Source organism: Suricata suricatta, chromosome 2 (assembly GCF_006229205.1).
Source record: "Suricata suricatta isolate VVHF042 chromosome 2, meerkat_22Aug2017_6uvM2_HiC, whole genome shotgun sequence".
In the NCBI taxonomy this organism is placed as follows: Eukaryota; Metazoa; Chordata; class Mammalia; order Carnivora; family Herpestidae; genus Suricata; species Suricata suricatta.
In genome coordinates, this window is record NC_043701.1 from 11,077,905 (window position 1) to 11,095,761 (window position 17,857).

The 17,857-nt window shown below is 47.8% G+C and overlaps 1 protein-coding gene across 1 annotated transcript in view; it reads left to right on the top strand.

Moving 5' to 3' along the window:
• The window catches only part of TCAF2 (TRPM8 channel associated factor 2), a 19,028-nt gene extending 1,943 nt beyond the window's left edge, over positions 1-17,085 (top strand). Inside the window, exons 2-7 of the mRNA XM_029917690.1 lie at positions 9,073-10,230; positions 10,512-10,609; positions 11,580-11,793; positions 12,105-12,344; positions 13,196-13,533; positions 16,330-17,085. Coding sequence (XP_029773550.1) covers positions 9,073-10,230; positions 10,512-10,609; positions 11,580-11,793; positions 12,105-12,344; positions 13,196-13,533; positions 16,330-16,584 — 2,303 coding nt within the window. The 3' untranslated portion in view covers positions 16,585-17,085. The remainder of the gene's footprint in view (positions 1-9,072; positions 10,231-10,511; positions 10,610-11,579; positions 11,794-12,104; positions 12,345-13,195; positions 13,534-16,329) is intronic.
• The last annotated feature ends 772 nt before the right edge of the window (positions 17,086-17,857 follow it).

The following is a 17,857-nucleotide window of genomic DNA, read 5'->3' on the forward strand; positions in this document are numbered from 1 at the left end:
CTGAGTATTTGTAAACGGGCACTGGCAGCTCTGAAGCAATCACGATGTTGATGCCAGGAAGAGTGCGCTCATGTTGGGTGAGCAGCTAGCAGTGCCCTGGGCCCCCAGCCCCAAGCTCTGGTGCCCTTGGACCTCCTTCCCTCTGAGAGGGGTGGGAGGGGACAGCAGGGGACGCTCACTCAGAAACATCAGGGTGGATGTGACCCACTCTGGCTTGTCTTTGATTCTAATTCTCAGGGGCAAACAGGAAATCCCATGAGCCTGATTCCACTTAAGTGTCATCCAGCAGACTAAAGCTGTTTTTCTTCACCTACATGTGCATCTGTCATCTCTGTTGATGAATCTATGTTTCGTGTTTGTTTCAACTTTTAATTATGGAAAACTTCAAACATGCAAAAGACTGGTCCAGTGAGCCCCCATGCAGCCATGACCTGACCTTCATAGGAGCCAACTCACAGTTTTACCCAGAGCCCTACCATTACTTGGAAGTAAATTACAGACATCATATTTCCTTTTTTTGAGAGAGAGAGAGAAAAAGAGCGCATGAGTGCACACAGGCAGGAGAGGAGAAAAGACATGGAGGACAGCGACCCGAAGTGGGCTCTGCTCTGATAGCAGTGAGCCTGACATGGGGCTTGAACTCACAAACCACAAGATCATGATCCAAGCCAATGCCAGCCGCTCAACCAACTGAGCCACCCGGGTGCCCCCATCCTATCATGGTTCAACGTGTGTGTCTAAACATATGAACTCTCAAAAACAACCACAAGGCACCACTGTCATTCCTTAATGGCATCATTTATTTCCATGATTATCTTTTTTTTTTCAAAGTTTGTTGGAACTGGTATTTATTAAAGCCCAACTATTTTGACTGACTGATATGACTTTTATGTCTCAGATAAGATAGGAGCTTCCTTTCCTATTCTTTTTATCTGTTGCCTTTTTTGGGTTCTGGTTTTCTTGTTGTAGAAACTAGGCACTTTGTCCTGAACAGTTTCCTTCAGTCTGAATTTTGTAGGCTGCATTCTTATGGTGTCATGTAATATATTCCTTTGTTCCCTGTATTTCCTGTACACCAGAAGTTAGACCTAGATTCTGGGGCAGGGACTGGCAAACTGGCCTGGGTGCAGCCTGTTTTTGTGACTAAAGGTTCAGCAGAACATGATACGCCCGTCTGTGTATGTGTGGCCTGTGGCTGCTTTCAAGCTACCACAGCAGAGTTGAATAGGATCAGCAGAGACCATGTGGCCACGAGCCTAATGTCTAGCGTCTACCCTGCTGGGAAAGTCCCCCCACCCTCCCCCTTCGGGAGGCCTGATGAGACATGTGTTTGAATTTTTGTCCTGACCACTTTAAAGGGGGTAATGTGTGTATGTCCACAGGATGGAACATACTGTCTATTTCTTTCGCTGTGGTGTTAAAAGTCATTAATAATCGTTGCCTAGTCCTAGATCCATTAGTTCATTAGTGGCTATGAAGTGGTAGATTTAGGGGTCCCTGGGCGGCTCAGTTGGTTAAGCGTTGGACTTTTGATTTTGGCTCAGGTCATGATCTCATCATTCATGAGTTCAAGCGGAGCCTGCTTGAGATTCCATCTCTCTCTCTCTCTCTCTCTCTTTCTCTCTCTGCCCCTCCTCTGCTATCTCTCTCAAAATAAATAAGAACAAACTTTAAAAGCTAAATAAAACAGTATATTTAAAATTCTAGGATTTCTTTTATTCAGTATTTAGAATACGTCCTTAAAAACGTAATTCCCTTCATCTACTGTTTGATTACCCTGGCACACAGTCTGCTCAGGGAAGGCAGGATACATGCTGGATTTTCCAAAGCACTGATTTGGACCCCTTAGAATCTTCCAAAGGTCTCCACTGTGTCTTGTTTTTTAAACTGTCATTGTGAACTCATGGATTGAAATGCTTACGTAATAAAAGTGTTCCATTTATTCCCTTTATCAGTGCTATTGATAAAGTAGCTTAATCGGCCATCTTATGTTTGGCCACTCTGAGCCTATTCAAGTTGAACTGAAACTTCTTGACCCAGCCTTAATGGACTTCTTTGTTTAGCCTCATGTTACACATTTCCTGCCCCAACGTCAGCCATTTCTCCAAAGGGCCATTATTCCTTTGAGTGGGAAATGGTGTTTAGGAGCCCGAGACTGGTGTGCTCACTGCTCTTGGGTTGATCGCTGTTTCCAGGTCTTTTGAGTGGGCAGAGCTAAGAAGTAAGTATTTTGAAAAGACAAATACATCAAGAGTTCATTCTGATGCTTCAAACTCAGTTTCAGGGCCACAGGGTTTTATTTCCTTTCAGTGTCTTAATCTGCCTCCTTTTTGCCCCATGATGAAAAATCCTAGTTCTGAAAGAAAGCACCCTAATAACTCACTTGCTTTTTCCCACATGACACACATAAGAGTTGCAAAATAACAGTACTACCAGCACAGTTAAAGATTATTCTCATTCTTTTCATCCTTATGATATATTTTATGAGGTTTATAAAGTCAAATTACCATCCTGTAAAGTCACTTAGACTAGTTCTTCTCTTTGTGGTTATACCACTAAGTGAATACACATGTAGATTCATTTCAATATTTTACTTTTGCTGTTTGGAATTGCTTTTGTGAATTAATTTTATTTTATAATAATGTAGCCTAGCTATTTGGATATAAAGTAAGATCATAAGAAGCCAAATCCTATCCCTGTTCCTTTATGTAATTTTCTTTTCTCCCTCCCTTTTTAGAAAAATCACTTTTATTCCACTGTTAATGTATGAACACACACACACATATCCTTCTTTTTCTTGAAAAAAGCAATCATATACAATATATATTTTTCTCCACCTTACTTTTTTGACTTAACATTGTTTTCTGGATATGGCTCTATAATAGCCTATAGATATGCATTATATGTTTTATTACACTGAAATGTATGGATGCAGTATAGTTTATTCAGTTAGTTTTTTACTGACAGACATTTGAATTTGTAGTATTTAAAAATTTTTTCCAGTACTCTTACTATTTTATCTATATTGCAATAAATGCCTATGTACGTATATCTTCATATGTTTTGCCATATTACTGGAAATGGGATGCTGAGTCAAAGGAGAAATGCACATGTAATTCTTGCTACACATTACCAACTTTCCCAGAATTGGGTTCCCCAAGAACCCAACTCAAAGACCAAAACAGTAAGCAGAAAGTTTCCTAGGAGGGACTCTCCAAATCAGCACCTATGGGGGAAGGGAAGATGGAAAGATTCGAAAGGAAAAATTGGTCTCTGAGGCAAACATTTAGTAGCAAATTTTTTAAATTTTTTTCAAGTTTTGTTTTTTTATTTTTGAGAGAGAGAGAGAAACAGAGTGCGAGCGGGGGAGGGGCAGAGAGAGAGGGAGACACAGAATCTGAAACAGGCTCCAGGCTCCGAGCTGTCAGCACAGAGTCTGATGTGGGGCTTGAGCTCTGAACGGCAAGATCATGACCTGGGCCAGAGTCGGATGCTTGACTGACTGAGCCACTCGGGCGCCCCAGTAGCAAATTTTTTAATGGTATATTCACTAGTAAGTAAAACCCTGGGAAAACACTAAATGTTAAATAAATGGAATATTGCTTAAATAATTATGGTATATCTTACTCTTCAACTCCTTAAAGATTTATTAAAGGAGTAAGAAAATACTGATACAAGAGACAAAATTAATACATAAAACTATATTTAAATGATACCAAATTTGTGGAGACATGTGTACACAGATAGAACATAAAACAAGGTATTAATAGCGCATCCCTAAAGCTGTATTGAGAGGTGATTATTATTTTCTTCTTTAAACATTTCTGTTATCTCCAAACTGTCCAGGAGCCCAGGCCCCTCCACTCAGATTCCTGTCTCCTTCACCTGGCATCCGCTCAGAGGTTTTGAGGGGACTTTCCTGTGGCAAATCTTGGTTTCAAAAGCTCCCGGACCGACCCAGCAGGTTCGCTGACTTCAAATTCCTGCTGGAGGCCCCGGAGCGGGTTTCAGGGAAATGCTGTCTGCCAAGGGGAGAGGCATTCTCCAGAAACCACCAGAAGATACTCTCGATGTCCTGTCCCCAAGGGCAAGCGCTGACTGCACACCCATGCTTATATCACTGGGGGGGACACTGCATTTACTTTATCTGCAAAGTCAGGGGGTGCCTGGGTGGCTCCTTTGGTTAGAGGTCCAACTCCTGATCTCAGTCCAGGCCATGATCTCATGGTTTGTGAGTTCGAGCCCTGCATCAGCTTTCTGCTCTCAGCACAGAGCCCACTTTGGATCCTCTGCCCCTCATCTCTCTACCCCTACTCCTCTCACTCTCTACCCCTCCCCTCTCACCCTCACTCAAAAAAAATTTTTTTTTAAAAAACTCAGATCCAAAGGCACTCACTACTTTTATACAAAGACACAGAAGAGTCTAGGGAAAACATTACTTCCGGAACAACGGCTCATGACGTTTACATGTGGCATAACCTAGAAGGCTAGAATATATTAGGAGTTGCTCACAGAACGTAAACACATGCCAGCAGCTTGTGCATCTTCTGAAGATTTCGTGTTCTCTCATTTGATCCTCACCACAGTCCAGAGAGTTTCCAGGTAAAGATGGTGTGAAGTGGGGCTAGATCCCGGAACTGTCCCCTCCACCAGGTCGGACCAAATGAATGAAAAACGCTAAGTAGAGAGCTGAATGCAGAGGTTTTGAGGCTCAGGTGACAGATGTGTGGCATGGTATGTACTGTCTCCTGACACCACCCACATCCCAGACACAGGAAAAAAAGCTAACACCCCAAATCCTAGAATTCTCATTAATGCCTTCTCATACCCTAGGAGACGAACACACTGGGTGACTATATAAGGCCACAGAGATGCTTCAGGACTTGGTGGGGGCAGAGGGGGGATGCCGGAGCTGCCATCCTCCATGCACAGTGGGGGCGGAACCCCTCAGGTGCATTCCATACCTGGCTGGCTAGAGTAGGCAGAGCCTTAGGTCCCCAGAAGTGCAGGGACTGGCCCCCACCAAGGACAGCAGTAGGCCCAGGTGACTACTTTGCCCTTCGGTTCATGCTACAAGACTCAGGCGACAAGAAGGTAGAAAGCAGCAATATACCAACTTCCATATACTTTAGGAAGGTGGATAGATGGGGGGGGGGGGGTACAGACAAACAAGTCCCGAAGCATCTGAAGAGAACTGAACCAAACTATTTCAGAACATTCAAGAAATCTGTCACAGCTAACTGGGAGAAAAAAAAATCCATACAATAACTCTATAAAAACACTGTAATGAGTTTAGAAGGGAAATACAGAGGAGAGAAATTTAGTATGGAAAGATGACAGAATCAATCAGATGCGAAAGAAAAATGTGACCCAGTGAATGTTTCAGGCTGTAAAATTTCTACTTAGAACTTTCCAAAAATATATGTTAAATCAAACAAGCAACAGAATGAGACGAAAAGGAGGATTTCAGAGCAAAGACAACAAATTAAGAACCAAACACCTCAGGAAAAATAAGTCAACTGGGCAGCATGAGGAATCGGATGCGGAAGGCCGATGTATGGTTAAGGGGACTGTGGCTCACTGCCCACTGAGCCGTCTCTTCATAGCTGTCATTATTGTGAGGTTCTTTAAGCTGCATTCAGAAAACCATATATGGGGTGCCTGGGTGGCTCAGTCGGTTGAGCATCTGACTCTTGATCTCAACTTGGGTCTTGATCTCAGGGTGAGTTCAAGCCCTGTGTTGGGCTCCACACTGGGTGTGAAACCTACCAAAAAACAAAAACAAAACAAAACAACAACAAAAAAAACAGCCACTGCACGTATCACCTGTCTGCTTAGGTGTGAGCTGGTGTAGTACCTGAACGCCATCACCTCTCACTTCCCTTCTTCCTCAGTGCCTCTTGCACTGTAAGCTCTAAGGGAACGCATGTGTTTCATTTTTCATAAATGCAGTATTATTTTCACTTTCACAGCTATTTAAAGCCTCCTTTGCACAAACTATATGTATTGATTGCCATATACCCACTTGTGGGCTTAATCCAAACACTCAAGCCATTGAAGGAGAGTTTCTACTGTGTGGACAACATTGGCTAGAGGCAAACCACCCTGATTTGCTTCCTGTCCCTGCCAGTTATTAGCTAAGAACCACGGAGCAAACTGCTTATCTTTTTTTTTTTTTTCTGATCTTTTTAAGCCTGATTTATGAAGTGAGTATATTTCAGGGTTATCATAATGATCAAATGAGATAATCCATATGTGCTAATGCCTAGTGTATATTAAGCCTTGTTAAGCAATAGCTACTTTCATTATTTTCCAGACTTCAATACTAGTGATAGTATACAAGAAGATTTAAGGGGCGCCTGGGTGGCTCAGTTGGTTAAGCCTCCAACTTCGGCGCGGGTCAGATCTCACATTTGTGGGTTCGATCCCCGCGTCAGGCTCTGTGCTCACAGCTAGCTCAGAGCCTGGAGCCAGCTTCCGGTTCTGTGTCTCCTTCTCTCTCTGCCCCTCCCCCTCTCATGCTCTGTCTCTCTCTGTATCAAAAATAAATAAAACATTTTTTAAAAATTAAAAAAAGATTTAAATATTGGTAAAACGATATGGAGACCATTGATACTGCCCTTACGACACTGTCGAACACTCTGTTGAGAGTTCCGTGGTGTCCCATCTACTATGCTTGCTCTTCCTGCCTTCCTCCGTCTTTTGAGAAACATCTCATCTTTTAACAAAACTCCTTGAAAAGGAATTCAAGCTTATTGCTGACACATGCAGATAACAGAGAAATACCTACAGGACGGGTTGTCCTTCATCCCACACTGCCGTCCCCAACCTCCCACCTCGGGACTGAGCTCGCTATTGCTCTTACAAGCTCGATGCAGATCATCCAATCTGCTCGTCGGTGCATGCGCTTGTGTGCTGAAAACCGGTGTGTTACTTAAGGCATCACATTTAGGAAAGTCTGCTTTTCCCTTATATTTACACCACAAATTGGTGGAATGCGGCATCCTAGGCTCTCTCCCCAACATTCTTAGCGTCTGGGAGATACTGCCCCCGTGTCCTCTGCAAGCGTGTTTTTTGTTCTGCTCAAATCATGTCTGTCCTCTTTTTTTTTTTTTTTTTAAATGTAACTGACCCCTTGGATGCTGACAGGTCCGTCACCGTCCCAGATGCACTTAGGAGTTCATCAAGGTTGACTTTGCTTTGTGGAAGGTTTTGCTCTCGGTGCTTTGTTTTTAGGACCCTAAAAACTGATGAGAATTGTATCTTTGGTAAAGTGTAACTTTCAACCATGGAAAATATTCATTGGTGTATTTTAACTCTTTCCTCTTTAATTTAGCTGCATCTCGTGTTAATACCAGCATGTCTGCTTTCTTTTGGTTTTTTTCCAATACAGGTTTGTTGATACGCAGATTTCCTCATTTTCAGTCCTTCTCTGTTAGCCAAGTATGTCTTTCACAAGCAGTTTCTACCCAGATGTTTTCAACCCAAGCTACGAGGCTCTGTCTTTTCATATAGAAATTTACCCTGTTTATATAGAGTGATAATTTCAGTGTACCTCTTCCTCTTGCCTTATTTTCTGTTTTTGTGCTTTGTTTCTTTCTGCATTCCTTTTTAGATTAAGTTTTCTCTATTCCTTAAGTTCCTGTGCACATTTGTAGATTATGCATTTTATTTCTATTTTTCCAGCAGTTACCTTAGCATTTTAAATTTAATTTTGAACTTTCAATTACTGGAGAAATGACGTTTGTACATTCTCCTTACTTGAAAAAAAAAAACTACCAATGAAGCAAAAGCCCCTGTGACCATCTCTTTCAATACCAGCCCTTTCTCTCTATCCCAAGGTCCAAAAGTTTATTGTGGTTTTATCGGACTGGTTTGACATATATATTGAGATGTATTAACTTTGTTTTATTTTTGTCTTAGATAATCACAGTTCTGCTATTTTGCAAATACTTTTGCTCAGCAGAATGTTCTGGACTTCTGTCCATGTTAATTCACATGGATTTACCTTTTGTTTTTAACTAATAAATAACGACCCATGGTATGATTAATGCCAGCTTTTTATCTCTCCTCCTTATTCTGAAGAGAAATTGAGAAACTGTGCAAGAGGTACTTTTCTCATTAATGTTTTGCTGTGTAAATGAATAAACTATTTTTTAACACTTTATTTTTATGATGAGACAATAACGTTTTGTAAATATAATTAAAATCACCTATAAGCCCACTAGCCAAGCTGGTCACTGATGATGTCATGAGAAATATACTCTACATTCCACCTCTTATGTCTGGTTTTGGGTTTTCTATTTGCTTTTTCATTTTTGGTGGTTTGTTTCACAAAATCTGGGTTATTTAGGGCACAGTATCTTGGAATCTGATTTTTAAACTTTTTCCATTATTTCCCAAGATTATCTAATAATTATTTTAATTGTCATATGGCATGCCACCCACACTTCACCATAACTTATTTAACCAGTGTCCCATTGTTTGACATTCATAGTATCTACAAGTCAGTTTAAAAAAATCCTGACTGTATACAAGTTTATTTTTTTTTACTTTATTACATTTAGACCATTTCTCAATAAAAAGTGATACTCATCATATCTGAGAATTTTTGAAGTGTGTGTGTATAAATCTTTAAGTGTAGTATTAAACAATTTACTTGGGTTTCTAGCTCAGAGCTAGCAATTTCATGTTTTAACAGCTTTTGTTCTGGCAGAAAATTCGCTCTGAGAAGCAGAGTAGAACCACTTTCTCTAGGAATAATGGACTACTTTTTTTCTAACATATATATATATATTTAATTGCTTAAAAAGACATGAAATTCAAGCCAGAATATTCCACACCCAGTTGACTAACAAGGGAAGAATTCCTGGACGTGGTTATTTGGAGAAGGTGGACTTTAAGATGTACAGATAATAAGGCCACTATCTCACTCCTCCGTATTTCACCAAATCCACGACATCGATTGTAAGATAGGCACCATTTTTGTGTCCCGAAGTAAGAGTCAACACTGCCACTTAAGCAGTGATGTGCCATCAGCTGGCTGTTCAGAGGTGAAAACCTCTGCCTTAGATCCGGGAAGGTTAGCGGTGTTCCGCACTCGAGTCAGTGACTGGGCCGACGCAGGAGGCTGGCAGGAACTGTGCCCTCCGCACCGCACACTGACCCCCTATCTAGGAGCTCTTTTCGGTGCTTCTGTGACTGACTGCGGCCCCTCTGTCCCCGTGTCACTCCCCAGGTGCCGGGAGGATCTCAGGCGGGATCAGCAGCAGCTCCTGGAGGGCATCTCAGAGCTGGACATCAAGACGGGGGGAGTCCCCTCGCAGCTGCTGGTGCACGGGACCCTGGCCTTCCCGCTGGGGCTCAACGCCTCCCTCGGCTGCTTCCTGGCGGCCGCCCGCTTCGGCCGGGGCCGGGTGGTCCTCGCCGCCCACGAGGGCATGCTCTGTGCTCCCAAGCTGGGGCCCTTCTTGCTCAATGCTGTGCGCTGGCTGGCCGGAGGCCAGACGGGCAAATTCGGGGTGAACACATGTCTGAAAAACCTGTGCACACTCCTGACGGAGCACGGCCTGCAGTGCAGTCTGCAGCCCCATCTGACGCACGGCTTGCGTGTCTACTGCTGCGTGGCTTATAGTGACAAGGAGGCCAAGCAGCTACAGGAGTTTGTGGCCGAGGGTGGGGGCCTGCTGATCGGGGGCCAGGCCTGGTGGTGGGCCTCCCAGAACCCGGGCTGCTCCGCTTTGGCCGGTTTCCCGGGTAACGTCATCCTCAACCCCTTTGGCCTCAGCATCCTGGCTCAGACCCTGGACCCCGGCTGCTTCCCTGTCCCTACCCCTGAGATGCGGAGCTACCACCTGCGCGAGGCGCTGTGCGAGTTCCAGGCCGTGCTGAGCCGCGGGGCTGGCAACTCGAAGAAGCACTGGCTGCCGAAGCTGGGGGCAGACAGTGCAGCCTTCCTCCAGATTCCCGCCGAGGGGGTCCCGGCTTACGCGTCCTTGCACCGACTCCTGAGGAAGATGCTGCGGCTGTCGGGCCTCCCAGCTGTGAGCCGGGAGCACCCGGTGGCGGGCAATTCCTGCGAGGCGGCGGTGCTCCGCCTGGCCACGGAGCTGGCGTGCTCTGGGACTGACTGCTCCCAGCTGGTGCAGGGCTCTGAGATGGGGGCCTGCGGCTCCCATCTGTCCCTCTCTGATCAGCCCATCACCGTGATGATCGAAGGCAGCAACCCAGGTACAGAGCCAGCAGGGTGCCCAGAGCAGCACCTGGGGGAGGTGGGGTTCCCCGGGCTCACACGACGCAGCAGGCTCCAGTGGGCCAGCGTCATTCTCTATCCCGCACTTCCGGGAAGATGGGGGTTGGGGCTCCGCTGAGGGTTTGGGGGGCGTGCATCCACAAGCGTGGGTGAGCTGAGGTCTGCAGGGCGGGGCTGTGCCTCTGGGACATCCCCGGAGGCTCCAGGATGTAGCAGGCAGGTGGGTGAAGAACTCAGTCCTTCCTATGGCTTTTGTCAGGCGACGGCGACTGCTGGGTGAGTACGGGGCTCTACCTCCCGCTCGGACAGAGCGCGGAAGTCTCGCTGCCCGAAGCTGCGGCCTCTGCCGGCCTGAAGGTAAGACCAGCGCATCCACCGCCAGCGCCCCAAACACAGGGCCGCTTGGTTTTCCTCAGTTCTTAGCAGTGCTCCCAGGAGGCCAGGAAGGGAGTATTCTGCCCCTTTCACAGATTTCATAGAAAGCAGCTCTATTTCAGGAGGCCTAAAGGAGCGACTGAGGTGCCAGAGCGACTATTGGGTCTAGAACTCGAACCAAGACCCTTGCGTTTCCACACGTGGTAATCTGAGCCCCCGGCCCCCAGCAGGGATGTGAGGAGCCCCAGCGACATTCATCTCACCAACAGCACACAGCCTTTCTGTGCTTTAAGCCGTTACCTTGACCCCCAAGGGAGTGCCTCATCTGGTCACTCACACAAGCAGGCCCTACAGGCAGGACTAACACTGTCCTGTCTCAACCCTGAGGGTCACTTCCCACCACAGTCAGGGGGTCTTCTGTGCGCCTCCTTTCTGGTGCTCACTTATGTTCCACTTAAGAGAAGCAACCCCAGGCCTCCGGACAAAACAACCCTCAACCCACGTGACCAGCAAGGGGGACCCTGGACAAGGGGGGAAGCGGGGCCAGATCTCACCGCCTCTGGATGGCTGGCCCGCTCTGTGCACGTAGGGTGGCCCGGGACCTCGTCTGGCTCATCTGGCATTGGAATCACCGCACGGCGCAGCCCTGACACGAGAGCCGGGTCCACCTGGCACAGAGACACCACAGTGCCCTGGCCGTGTCTGCCTCAGGGTCGTCCTGCCTGGTCTGTCCGGGGACACTCCATTGTTGGCCTGTTTAAACGGAACGATCCCACATACCATTCGGTCCCTGTGGCTGCCGAGGGCCTAGGACCTCACAGGTTTTATGTGCAGCTCACAGAAGGGGAAGCAGGTGTGTGTCGGGGACCTGCCACCCACCAGCACACACAGGGCCCCCCGCACACACCACAGAGAGCTAGTTCCTGCTACACACGGTGGCTCTTCTCCCCAGGTGCAGGTTGGCTGCCATACTGATAACCTGACCAAGGCCAAAAAGCTGTCCCGGGCCCCCGTGGTGACTCACCAGTGCTGCATGGACAGGACTACGCGGTCGGTCTCCTGCCTCTGGGGCGGCCTCCTCTATGTCATCGTGCCCAAAGGCAGCAAACTAGGCCCCATACCTGTCACCATCACGAGGGCTGTGCCCGCCCCATACTACAAGCTGGGTGAGGAGACAACACCGAGGGCAGACGGGTGCCAGGGATGCCACCAGCATCCGGGGCTGGCGGCTAAGCAGGGCTGGGTGGGGACCAGCGGACAGAAGGGTAAGAAGTGTTCCAGACGTAAGCGGAAGGGGGCGCTGCAGACCACCCTGTGTCTGTGGAGACTTCTGGGCAGAACCAAGGGGAGGGTCTGGAGGCCTGTCCTTCACTTCACAGCACGTGGACCCACATGTTTAGCTCATTATTTCAGTGACCTCCACCTGGGGTTCGAGGTAAGCTGAGGTGGGGAGACAGGCCCATGCGTTTGGTCCCAGGAACGACATCTCTGGAGGAGTGGAAGAGCTGTGTCCGGGAGAGCCCGGCTCCCTGGGGAGAGCTTGCGACGGCTAATATCATCTTGACGGTGCCCACGGCAGACCTGCGTGCCCTGGAGGACCCCGAGCCTGCGCTCCGCCTCTGGGACGAGATGATGCAGGCCATAGCCCGGCTGGCAGCCCAGTCTTTCCCCTTCCGCCGTCCCGAGAGGATTGTTGCCGACGTGCAGATCTCCGCTGGTAGGTGCTTCGGGGCTGGGCTCCTTCTGCTAAGTGCACAGCATTTATTTAGTATTTTGCCTTCTTTAATGTCTGGTATGTGAAAGGCATAATCTCACCAGTAAAGGAAAAAAGGCCTTGATGGGGATGCAGAGACGTTCACAGCTGAACAGGTGAATCATTTACATTGACGAGGTGAGACTTCACAGGATGGCAGGACAATCCCAGAAAACAAAATTGCTCCTGGGAGTTTACAGATAGTGACGAGGCATCCTTTGTTGTTTCGAGGGGAGGTTCAAGTAGAAATACTCCCCCAAACAGAAGTGAGCTGGCAATGGGACGAAGGAGCAGTTTATGTTCACTATTGAGGGGCTGACGTGAAAGAAAAATGAGATCTGGTTCTGACGTGTGGAAATTTCCCTTGGACCTCAGTTTTCTCCTCTTTAAAAAAGGAGAAGATGGCCTCTGCCAGTGAGTATACACCTGCACGACATGCAGATCACATGGCGGAGGAAGCCACGACACTGCTCTCCAATCCAGACACAGGACACGGTGTCAGGCTCACGAGGCAGGGAAATCTCACACAATGAAGCACTGAACTGTACCAGGAATGGCTGCGTAAAGTGCATTTATACTCTTCAGAGCCAGAGTGAGGAGGAGGGCATAACTCTGGCAGGAAGGGCTGGGCGGGGGGCCAGGGGCTCTGCTGTTCCTGACCAGGTAGAGGAAGCCATCTACTTTCCGATCAGCACGGAGAGCTGGTGCTGCGGAGGGCAACCAGGGCGGTGAGGGAAAGCTACCCGGCAGAGAGGAATGCAGGGCGATGGGCTTGGGTCCTCCCTGGCCCTCATCTCTTGCTTCTGCGTCCCCAGGCTGGATGCACTCAGGGTACCCCATCATGTGCCACCTGGAGTCAGTGCAGGAGCTCATCAACGAGGCAGACATGAGGAGCAGGGGTCTGTGGGGACCCATCCACGAGCTGGGTCACAACCAGCAGCGACAAGAGTGGGAGTTCCCCCCACACACCACTGAGGCCACCTGCAACCTCTGGTCAGTCTATGTGCATGAGATGGTCCTGGGCATCCCCAGGGCTCAGGCCCATCCTGCTCTGAGCCCTCCAGAACGAGAGAAGAGAATCAAAACACACCTCGGAAAGGGAGCCCCACTGCACGACTGGAACATTTGGACGGCTCTGGAAACATACCTACAGGTACGGAGAAAGTCAGGGAGGTGAGAGCCACCAGGCCCCTCGGTCATGTAGCATCCCGGGTCCCCTTCACTGCTCCCCCACACATGGGGGGGGCTTCCCAGTTTATATATCTCTAAGACAGAGATAATGACACCAGTTCCACTCGCCTCCTGCACTCTGTGACATTAAACAAGAGGAAATGAAAAGTACTACAGAAAACAAAGTAAGCAGACAAAATACAGCCTACAGGTCCACCGGTCATGAGCAGACGTTTGGAGTTAGGCATTCCTGAGATTGGAGCTAACACTTCCTCTTACTGGTTTTGACCATGGGTGCCTAAGAAGTGCTCCAGAAATGGGTGTTGTTCTGTTTTTCTTTGTTTTTCCTGACCCTAATTCTGTGAATTAAGCGAATGTTACATCCCTCCATCCATCCATTTGTAAGAACGCGCATGTCTCCAGGACAACTACATTACAGGAGCTTTCTAGGAGATTCCTGTTATCAAGGCTCTCTGACTTCAGTCACACTTGGACCTGAAATGTCTTTAGAATGAATAAATGAATAGCCAACCAACCCCACTTTATGAGAACACCAAAGTCCTGAAGCAGGCAGACTTCCTGTGAAATAAGCATGAAGCCCCGTCCCCTCCCCAACTTGTTCTGAATATTATTAATGTTTCTGAGCCCTCAAGGCTGTTCCCCAGAGCAGATCTCCTATGGTGCCTACCACATCCCTATATGGCAGTGGTATGGCCCACCTTTCACAGAAGCAAATACCGGATTAAAGAATTCCAGCAGCCTGTCCCATATCACTCATTTAAATGATGGACCCAGAACCTCAAATCAGAAGTCAATGACAAGCCTCAGGCTTTGGCATTGCCTCTCAATCATTTCTCTTCCCTTTTTTTTTTTTTTTTTTTTGTATTTACTTATTTTTGGGAGAGTACAAGCAGGGGAGGGGCAGAAAGAGGGAAACAGAGGATCCAAAGCAGGCTCTGTACTGACAATCTGACAGCAGCGAGCCTGATGTGAGACTTGAACTCACAAACCAAGAGATCATGACCTGAGCCAAAGTCGGACACTCAACCGACTGAGCTCCCTAGGCGCCCCTCTTCCCTGTATTTTCTAAGAGTGAATGGAGACATCCCCACTCAATGAGAGGACCTGTACTGCCTCAGTTCCGTAGTCTTACGCAGCCGGTCTGGTCTGAGGGTCTACAGGGAGACAGATGTAAATAGTAGCTTGCTGCCCAAGTGTAAGTTACAGCCATTAATTACACCCTACCACCTACCCACTCACCATGGAGCCCTGGAGATCATTTTGCAGAAGTTATGGAAAGACCCATTATCTTGGGGTCCAGGACTCGGTCTCAGGCTGGGCAGGCACCTTCTGATTCCTCTACCTGCTCGCCACCCATCCTCCCACTGTTGTCCTGGTGCAGGCGCTCACTGCTCTGCTCTTGTCTGTGACAACAGCCTCCTTGCCTCGACCCCCTACTGCCCATCATCCACTTTACTTCCACAAGAATCTTAATATTCCACGACTAAAACTCCCAGTCTCCTCTACATACAGAGCACAGTTGAAGCTGCCTGGCAGGGTGTACAAGACCCTGCAGTTTTGCCAGCTTCATCTCCCGGCTCCCGCGCCCCCCGGGTTACCCTCCGGACACCAAGCTCCTTGCCGCTATGAACACATCTTGCTGCCTCAGCTTCTTGTCCTCCAGCCCCCAGGTTTCCTTCCTTCCTGTGGCTGAAACGTGCTTGAACATCTTATCCACTGCCCATCAAGTGAGGCCATCTGTCAAAATTGAGCACTATGCCCTCTCTCCTGACATTATCACCTTGATGAGCCTCCTTTTTTGGTCACTTATTTACACACCTGTCTCTCCCACTGACCTGTGACCTCTGAAAAGACAGGAGTTCTTAACCGCTTTTGTTTAGTGCAGTGTGCCTGACACACTAGAGGTATTTAATAAATGCATGTGTGTAATAAGGGTTTGTTGGTGCATTAATTAGCAGTGATGAGCAGGACTGTCAAAGGCCAGGCCAGTAAGATCAGAGGGAGGTCTGACTTCAGGATGTCATCCATCCTTGGGTTTTACGCCCCAGGGTAGGAATTCTCCTCCATAAAAGAGGGGTGGTCTGGAATACCCCAGGATCCCTGCTCATTCTACACCTCTGTAGTCTTAGGCAACAAGGGCCTCCTGCCCGTGGCCTTCAGATGGGCTGCCTCTACATGGACATGAGTCACTCTCATTTTGAGCCCCTTGTGACGTGCCTGCTTCTTCCTTGTTTTGCCCCAATGGCTATGTTCTACAGAGCAAAATAGGAGACTTAAAAATAGTTATAGATTTGAGATGGCTCTATAAAAACAGGGATTGTATTATGTCTGGAAAGTGCTGGGAGTTCCCAGCTTTTAGGGTCCCAGAGGGTAAACATGTAAGATCTGAGGTTTCCCAACTCCACCAGGCACAAACATGTCTGATGCCTAGGAGAACATTTAGGATCTGGAGACATAATTTTTTAAATTATAGATAATTACAACAACTGTCCTTTATTGAGTATTTACCTCTTTTCAGATATTAGGTTCCCTGTAAAGCCCCCTACTAAATTCAAAAGGTACAGGTTTTTTGGCTAAGAGGTGGAATGAGCCAAGAGGACTGTATTTATGTGCAGGGGTAGGGTGGGGAGACGGGCAAATCACAGGAGGGAAGCTCATGAACAGTCAAGGGGAAGAAACCACGGTAACAAAATACATGCGTGTTGCAGGTACTTTCACAAACTTGGAGCCTCATTCTGCCCCTTCCTTCTCTTCTCAGCTCCAGGAGGCCTTTGGGTGGGAGCCATTCACCCAGCTCTTTTCTGAGTACCAGATGCTCTCTGGCATCCCCAAAGACAAGGCTGGCAAGATGAATCTGTGGGTGAAGAAGTTCTCGGAAAAGGTGCAGAAGAATCTGGCTCCATTCTTTGAGGCCTGGGGCTGGCCTGTCCAGAAGGAAGTGGCTAGCAGCCTGGCCTGTCTGCCTGAGTGGCAGGAAAATCCCACGCGGGTGTACATGCATCCTCGGGTATAAAGGATGTGCAAGAAGGGGGGGTGCGGGGAGGAACAATCACTCGCCAAGGCCACCACCCATGTTTCCACCAGCTTAGCCTCTTGAGCCTAAGCCCCACTTCCATCCCTGTCTTCAGGAAGCCAGTTAAGGTCATAAGACAAAATGACACCAACTTTCTCAGGAAAATGCCCTCGTTACTATTTCTCTGTTCAACTGGCTTGCGTCACCATCCTCATCCTCCGGCACAGGACTGTTCCTCTCACATCTTGAGGTCCCGCAGGCTCTTGGCTCCTACTTTTGACCAACAGTCTAACGACTATGGGTTACCATAGTAATCTGACATCATTCCCTCACCCCTGCCAGCCCTGAACATGACTGTTAGTTTCTTACGCTTTGGGATGTTTTCTAATGGCAAGAGAGCCTGGAAGCTGCTAGGTTCTGTGGAAAATCTCGTCAACTCTCTGAGCTTCTGTACTCCCATCCATGACTTAGGGATAAAGTCTGCTGTTTGATAATGGTGAACATGTTTGTCCACTGCAAAATGCATAAACATGCAAGGGTACTCTTTAGTTTTTGCCAGGTCCCAGGGTGGCCTGTCTGTCTGGACAACCTGAAAACCAAATCCCACTTCAGAGCTGGCCACCTGAGGTGGGCATGCGGTCTCTGTGTAAGAGTATTCAATGAGTACTGGTGTTTTTCCAGACATGGTATCGATGATAGTTATTGAGATTCTAGCCTGACTTCTGTTCTTTGTCCCACCTCTAGAAGGACTCCTGGGTATGATGTAACCCAAAGAATGGTATAAATTCAGAAAAGATGGTGTAAACTCAAATTGAAGGTTACAAAGCCACTTAGTCTTCTTGGTTAGTTCCATCTTCTAGGACTTTTGTTTTGACCAAAAATAAAGGTCACAGCAGTAACCCCCACCAGGCCCACCAGCCTGTTTGTTCTGAGCACGAAGCAGGCCACTGGCTCCTCCGGTCACATTATCTCTGTGCGTGACAGGCTTCCTCGGGAGCAGGGTGACTGTGGGCAGCGGCCCAAACTAACCCCGGGCTTTCTAATGATCCATCCCAGCCCATCCCAACGCTGTGGCTAGGTGGAGTTCTAACTGGAGCTTCATCCCCAGGATTAATGGGGTGTGGCCATTTTTCTCCAGCTTACTTTTAAACGTATTTTTGTTGTTTGCACTGTCATTCCATGAGCTGTGCCGAATGGAGAGGCTCCTCCAAAGAACTGACTGGGAAATGTCTTTTTTGAATCCCATCTTCCTCCTCCCCATTCTAGGATAATT